This window comes from Camellia sinensis, chromosome 11 (assembly GCF_055761805.1).
Source record: "Camellia sinensis isolate YWXY chromosome 11, ASM5576180v1, whole genome shotgun sequence".
Taxonomy (NCBI): domain Eukaryota; kingdom Viridiplantae; phylum Streptophyta; class Magnoliopsida; order Ericales; family Theaceae; genus Camellia; species Camellia sinensis.
Genome location: NC_138971.1, coordinates 27,122,335 through 27,129,128, shown reverse-complemented (window position 1 = coordinate 27,129,128; position 6,794 = coordinate 27,122,335). Strand labels below are relative to the sequence as shown.

Sequence of the window (6,794 nt, the reverse complement as noted above, 5' to 3'; positions counted from 1 at the left end):
AATAAATATACTCCCTCCGTCCCATAATATTAGTCCCTTATTCCATTTTTCATTGTCCCAAAATATTAGTCCCTCTTTAAAAATCAAGTACAAAAATAATATAAATTTCTCATTTTGCCCTTCTTTTAAATTCATAAATAATATAAAAAGTACAATTATGACATTGATATTTCCAAAAAAGTGTACTATCAAAGGGTAATTTTGAAAAATCAAATTTTTAAAAGTACAATAATTGTACTACTAAAAAAAGTTAGATTCCCAAAAGGACCATTATTTTGGGACGGAGAGAGTAAATATTTATAATTATCCGTGCATGGCAACGGTGATACTACTTTATTGTAACAAGGAATTCCTAGTGTTTTTACGCAACTCTCTCTCTCTATATATATAGAGTGTGGTAGTGTATTTGTTGGGTACATGCTACATACTTACAGGTTGAAGTGAGGTTGAATTGGTGGTAGTGGAATTGGAAATGGGTTCGATGGAGGAAGGGGCGTTTCCGGTGAAATTGAATTCGGCTTCAGATTCGGATTCGTCATGGAATCCGACGGACGGAGTGATATTCTTCGGGATAAGCATGGTGATGGGAATTGCATCCAGACATCTCCTCAGAGGAACCAGAGTCCCTTACACCGTCGCTTTGCTCATCCTTGGGATCGCCCTCGGATCTTTAGGTTCGTCTGTCTCACCGTTTCAATTTTTTTTTAATAATTTGAAAGAAAAAACCAGTCAGTCTGTAAATGGATCAGAAAAAAGTACGGTGGTTGTTTGATTCTGGTTTTTTAAGAACTACTAAGAAATTACTGTTCAATTCCAACTGTTCCATATATATAGTGTTAATTTCAATAAGAAATTGAGTTCTTGTCGATAGATTTTCATTCTCCCTATTCAAAAATGTATATGAAGATTTTTTTAATTTCTTATATATTTTTTACACTTCTATATTATTAAGAATTGCATTTTTATATAATTAATTACTATATAATATGAAGATTGGTTTCTTTCTTTCTTTTTTCTTTTCATTTATTTTTTAAATACATTTTATAAATGGGAAATTCTATATCCTTTTGTGTCAAGGGATAACTGTTAGTTATGATGTGATATTAGTTATGATATTATTTTTGTTTAGTTTTACACGCAAGTTTGGATTATGGAGTGAGAAAAGAAAAGAAAAGAAAAGAAAAGAAAAGAAATGCTGGGTGAGAAAAGAAATGATTATGATTTCTCACAATTGTGTTTGGATAAATAGAAAAAACAAATGTGATTTTTCACCTATCTTGTTTGGAAGAGTAAATAAGAGGAAAAAAAAAGAAAGAAAGTATTTTATTGCTTCCACCATAGGATAATTTTGGTATTTTAGAAAAATTTTATTGGATAAATAGAAAAAACAAATGTGATTTTTCACCTATCTTGTTTGATAGAGTAAATAAGAGGAAAAAAAAAGAAGAAAGTATTTTATTGCTTCCACCGTAGGATAATTTTGGTATTTTAGAAAAATTTTATTGGATGAATAGAAAAAACAAATGTGATTTTTCACCTATCTGTTTGATAGAGTAAATAAGAGGAAAAAAAAAGAAGAAAGTATTTTATTGCTTCCACCATAGGATAATTTTGGTATTTTAGAAAAATTTTATTAAACCCATTTCATTTCTCAACACTTTTGGCGAGAAGCAAAACAAAACTTTGGTGACAAGTACTTTTCTCACCATTTCTCACTATTTCTCATCATTTCTCACTTATTTAACCATCTAAATAAGTAAAGGATTTCCTATTCTTACCATTTCTTTTCTTTTGGATGGAGTGTTAGTTATGACTCTGGCATAACTTGCATATGGTACACACCTCATAGCATTACCCTTTATAAAAATTAGTTTGCAAAATATTCTTAAATTTGAAGTATATATTTATGAGAAGTATAAAGAGTGTTTCATTTGTAATCAAATTGACACAATTTTAAGCACAAAGACACAAACCCCATATTTCAGGGACTAAAAATGTAATTTTTAAAATTATTGCTTTCTATGTTGACTTTTCTCTATGAACAATTTAACGATTGCTATTACTTCAAAAAGTCAGTTTGTTGGCGTTTTTAAATGAAAATTGGAACAAAATAAATTTTTTCTTTTTGTATGGGGTAAAGCAAAATAAGATTTACATAAATATTAGTTAAATCATCACACATTTGTTCTTGTTTGTGTTTGTGTTTGTGTTTGCGTTTGTGTTTGTGTGCCAGTATTTATATGAATTATTATTTCATGTGTAGGAAAATCTAGTCATAACAACATTACGCTAAAATGAAATACTTAATTATACTTTTAGTTATTAACTTTTACTTCAAACATTTATGATATGATCATTTTCATCTGCACTTTTAATGTAATAATGTTGTAAGCTATGTTACTTTTAATGGAATAATGCTTAAACTAATTTAGTTTGATACTTAAGTTAAATTAAATAATAATTCTAATTTTGAATTTACATTTGTGCAAAAAGATTATGTTATAGAAGGTTATTTATATTTATCAAAATACAATACCAAACCTTCTTAAAATAAAGTCTTGCTAAGTTATGCTAAAATTTTGAAATATGCACATGTCCTTATTAATCCATTATTATCTATAGAACTCTTCGATTTATTTTAAAAAACCCAACTATTGTCATCAAATTTTAACAGAAATCCACCTTATTTATTAGTGAATTGAGATAGATTAACTTGAAATCAATACCTCTACAGATTGGGCGCCCTTTATTGGTAATAATTATTTGCAAGAACCCCCTGGGCCTTTATACTATACAAAAGAATATGATTAATTTAGTCTCCTCCAATAGTTTGTTCTGCACAAGGTTAAGGTAATTTCTTTGTTAATAATTGACCTCAAAATTTATCGTGTAACTTAGTTTTGTGGTTTGTGTAAAGTTTAATAGCAAGTTTTTTAATTAGGAATTTTTGAAAAATTTTTAGGTAGATCAGTGTTTCCATTTATTCTATTTTATTTTATTTTTATAGGACAATTGAATTAGATTATGAAAAATGATCCGGACCCCCTTTCTCCCCGCACCCCCTTGACCCCCTCTCTTTCTGATTGGCCAGTTTTTGTTTTTTGTTTTTTGTTTTTTCCTTCTCCTCCAATCACCACCTGCCACGTGTGTGTGGGGGGTGATGGGGGTGGTGATTGGAGGGGGTCTCAATCACATCCCTTAGATTATTAAGTATCAAAAGATATTTTTTTAAGAATAAAGAATCGATATCTAACATATTTAATTTGATCATTTTAACATGCATGGCAGGGGTGGAAGGGATATTAGGCAAATTTGTTAAAAAAAATCAATAATTATATAGAATTACTGGATTCCTTAATTAGCAATAATTAGTAAAGGGCTTTTTCATTTATTTATTTTTTTGGTCAAGACTTCTCGATAATAAATAATGTTCAAATATATGGGGTATGATCCTTCTAAAATGTTGTCTGTCGAAAAGCTTTTTTGTTTATTTGTTCTTGAGGTTATTCCATGTGCCTTCATATCTACTTTCTGAGCAGAAATATACTGCTATCCAATTTCTTGAGCTCCTTTGATAGACACTCATACTTCTTCTTCCCATAGCGCTTCATGCGAAGGGCAGCGATGATCTACTTACTGATGCTAAGTTATATTAGTAGTCTCATCTATCTCACTATTTGTTGCCACGGCATTATTTGTGTTGTGCATGTTAAGCTGATTTGCTGCTCCCCACATTTGTCCATTGCATAGCTCTTCTTCATTCTTCGGTTTGTCTACCATGTAGCTCTTCGCCTTTTTATTAGACAAGCTCTTGGTGTGTGACCAACCATGAGTCAGTGGCAAAGTAGGGGCTTTAAATTTGATAGCATTTAGCCACACTAAATCATAACAATGTTTCTTTTTGGGCAGTTAAGCATTGTATGTGTGTATCAAGGCCTCGACTTCATTACACAACATGCAATTTTTCTCTTTCACAATGCTAACAGCGTGTTCTACTTCTAGAGTGATTTAGGATTGACCTATTTTTCCCAATCTTCTCAATTGGCATCAAGCTGCACCAGTAATGAACTAGTCATCTTTCCTATGAACTCAGCATCTTTAACATACTGATAGAACATTCAACTTCCGTAGAAAATTATATGCTTTAATGATATGCACAAACTTTCTTCCCATAAAGACATTAGGTACTCAATACATGCAACTTTTCAAATGAGTTAGATTCATAAACCTTGCCATATGCACCAAACTTGACCTGACTCTTTGATGTGTACAATCGTTGGCTGTGAAGGCTTACAGATGATTTTTCCTTTTAACTTCACACATCAGCCAAATGGTTTGTTATGCCACAGTGACCATGTTGTCTTGGTGAAATGTTTTGTGGGTGAGAGGATTCAAACACCTTTGCCTGTGTGCTATTCTTTTCCTCTCCCCCCCCCCGCCCCAAATTTTCCTTGAGGGAAAATGCAACCCTTTTTCATGGTTCTTTCTAAAATTTATTAGGTAATCAAGTTATCTGTTAGTCATTTAAATTTTCAGGCAGTTGAATTTAATGCCGATCTGCCATTAATACATCATGGTTTATTTCAAAATCTTAATGATAACTCAATCTGCAGAATACGGAACACATCATCAGCTGGGAAGGATTGGGGATGGCATTCGTCTTTGTGAGTTCAACCTGCATTTTACTTAAGTATATTGTGGTGTGGGGATATGCAAAGGATTGAGTTTGTTTACTTTTTCCTTCTAATATAGCTTTCAATTATGAAGGGCTTCTTTACTGTTAAAGTGTCAACTATTTAAAGGGGTTTGATGGTGTCCATGTGCAGGGGCAAATATTGATCCTAATCTTCTATTGGCTATTTTTCTTCCTGCGCTTCTTTTTGAGAGTTCATTTGCGATGGAAGTGCACCAAATAAAGGTTCCTTTATCTACTTTTTCAACTTCAGCAGTTGCATTTGAGTACGAGTGGCTAGATGAATTATTTCCTCTCTATCTCTCTCCCCTCTCTTTTTTGTTACGCATAAATTATGTGCCTTGGTGTAGTAATTGTACCTTTATTTGTTGCTTTACATGGATGAATTATTTCTTCTTAGCTCTCTCCCGTTTCCCTATTATGTAATATATAAATTATGTGCCTTTGTTTAGCAATTGTATCTTTCTTTGTTGCTTTAGTGCCTAGAAACTACATAGGGGGTGTTTGGCAAAGGTGGCAAAGGCTATGTTTTGGCTTTTTGGGCTAAAATTCATAAAAAGACAAAATAGGCTAAAATAGCCAATAAAACAAAATATCACATTAAACTCATAATCATTTCGTTTTTTCTCTCACAAACATCACATTCAACTACAAAAAAATCTAACTATCTTTCCAAACACAAAAATTTTAGCCTACTAAAATAGTCAAAAACTAAAATAGCAACTTCCCAAACACCCACATAGTGTAAAAGATCATTTACTATATGTTGAAATAAAAGAAATTTTGAAATGCAACATAGCACAAGCATTCAAACTTATGACATAAAAATGATAGATACATCAATTATATTTCGTCCTGATGTTTCAGATGTGTGTTTCCTTTCCTTATTCTTACGTTTATTCTACAAAAGGTTGCAATAACATTTTTCTATTGACCTATTTTCCTGTTATTTATTTATTTATTAATATTTCTGTTGGCAAATTTTTACTATTATCTATTATCTTTTTTAAAAAGATATTATTTTGATAAAGTAATACTCTTTTGGTCAGACAGTTCCCTTTATTTGTAAGGCATCTGCTTGTTGTGTGCTTGACTTCTTGTTGTGTTGTAATTTGTGCATCGCAAGCAGCATTTAACCTTCACAATCTTGTCCTGGTAGTTCATTTCTTCTCAATTCATTCACCCATCTATTCCTCCTCTACCCCAAGGACTTTCTAATGGAGTCTTGCTAGTGTTGGAAACCATTTCTTAGTGTATAATCTCAATTTTCAAGAGCGAAGAGGTTTAACATAACATGAGATGAAAAAGCATGTTGTGATTGATCATCATTTTATTTAGGAAAAGTTGGATAGACATCTATGCACCAATTTGAAGGGGAGTGTAACAAGTATGGGGTAACTTATACTAACCACTGAGGTTTGTGACTGAGGTCCTAGAATTTACATTCCCCTCTAAAGCTCTATTTTGCCCCTCTAAAGGTTTAGTCAACTGTTAGTTGACCTAATGTATTGGTCCGATGTCAACAATTAAAAATTTTAAATTACAAATTTTACCCTCATTAAAATCATTCCCTCTCAACCCGTCTTGACTTTCTCTCTATATCCTTCCTTGTCTCTCAACTTGATTCTTTCACTCTCTCTCTCTCTACCCCGTGACCCTCCACCAACAGTCAAGTAGCCACCAGTCTGTCTGTGTGTGTGTTGTGACAAAGACTCCCTTTTCTCTCTACAAATCAACAACCACTATTGTCGCTAGCATCTCGTCTACCTACCAACCCACCACCAAAATTACTGTATACATGGTATCGTGAAACCCATATCATGTATAAAAATAGTTAGTTTCTTACCACCAAGAAAGTTGGGATCATAATTGACATATTTTACAGCAATATTCATGGGAATCTTTGTGACTTTCCCATTGACACTGCTAAACCAAACCAAACCAAACCAAATCTTAAGTCTCATAAAATGGGGTCGGCTACATGAATACTTCTTCTCCACTCGACTTTATCAATGGTCATTTGGTTAGTCAAATTAAGGAGATTTATATCTCTATTTACTACACTAGCACACGTTAGTCTAGGTATACCCCTTCCCCTGAT

General features: G+C 32.4%; 1 protein-coding gene across 2 annotated transcripts in view; it reads left to right on the top strand.

The window, feature by feature from the left end:
* The first annotated feature begins 318 nt into the window (after positions 1–318).
* SOS1 (sodium proton exchanger, putative (NHX7) (SOS1)) overlaps positions 319–6,794 on the top strand; it is a 100,963-nt gene continuing 94,487 nt past the window's right edge. For both annotated transcript variants that reach the window (XM_028211808.2, XM_028211807.2), the window contains exons 1-3: positions 319–674; positions 4,614–4,664; positions 4,827–4,918. In XM_028211808.2, the coding sequence (XP_028067609.2) occupies positions 473–674; positions 4,614–4,664; positions 4,827–4,918 (345 nt within the window). In that variant the 5' untranslated portion in view covers positions 319–472. The remainder of the gene's footprint in view (positions 675–4,613; positions 4,665–4,826; positions 4,919–6,794) is intronic.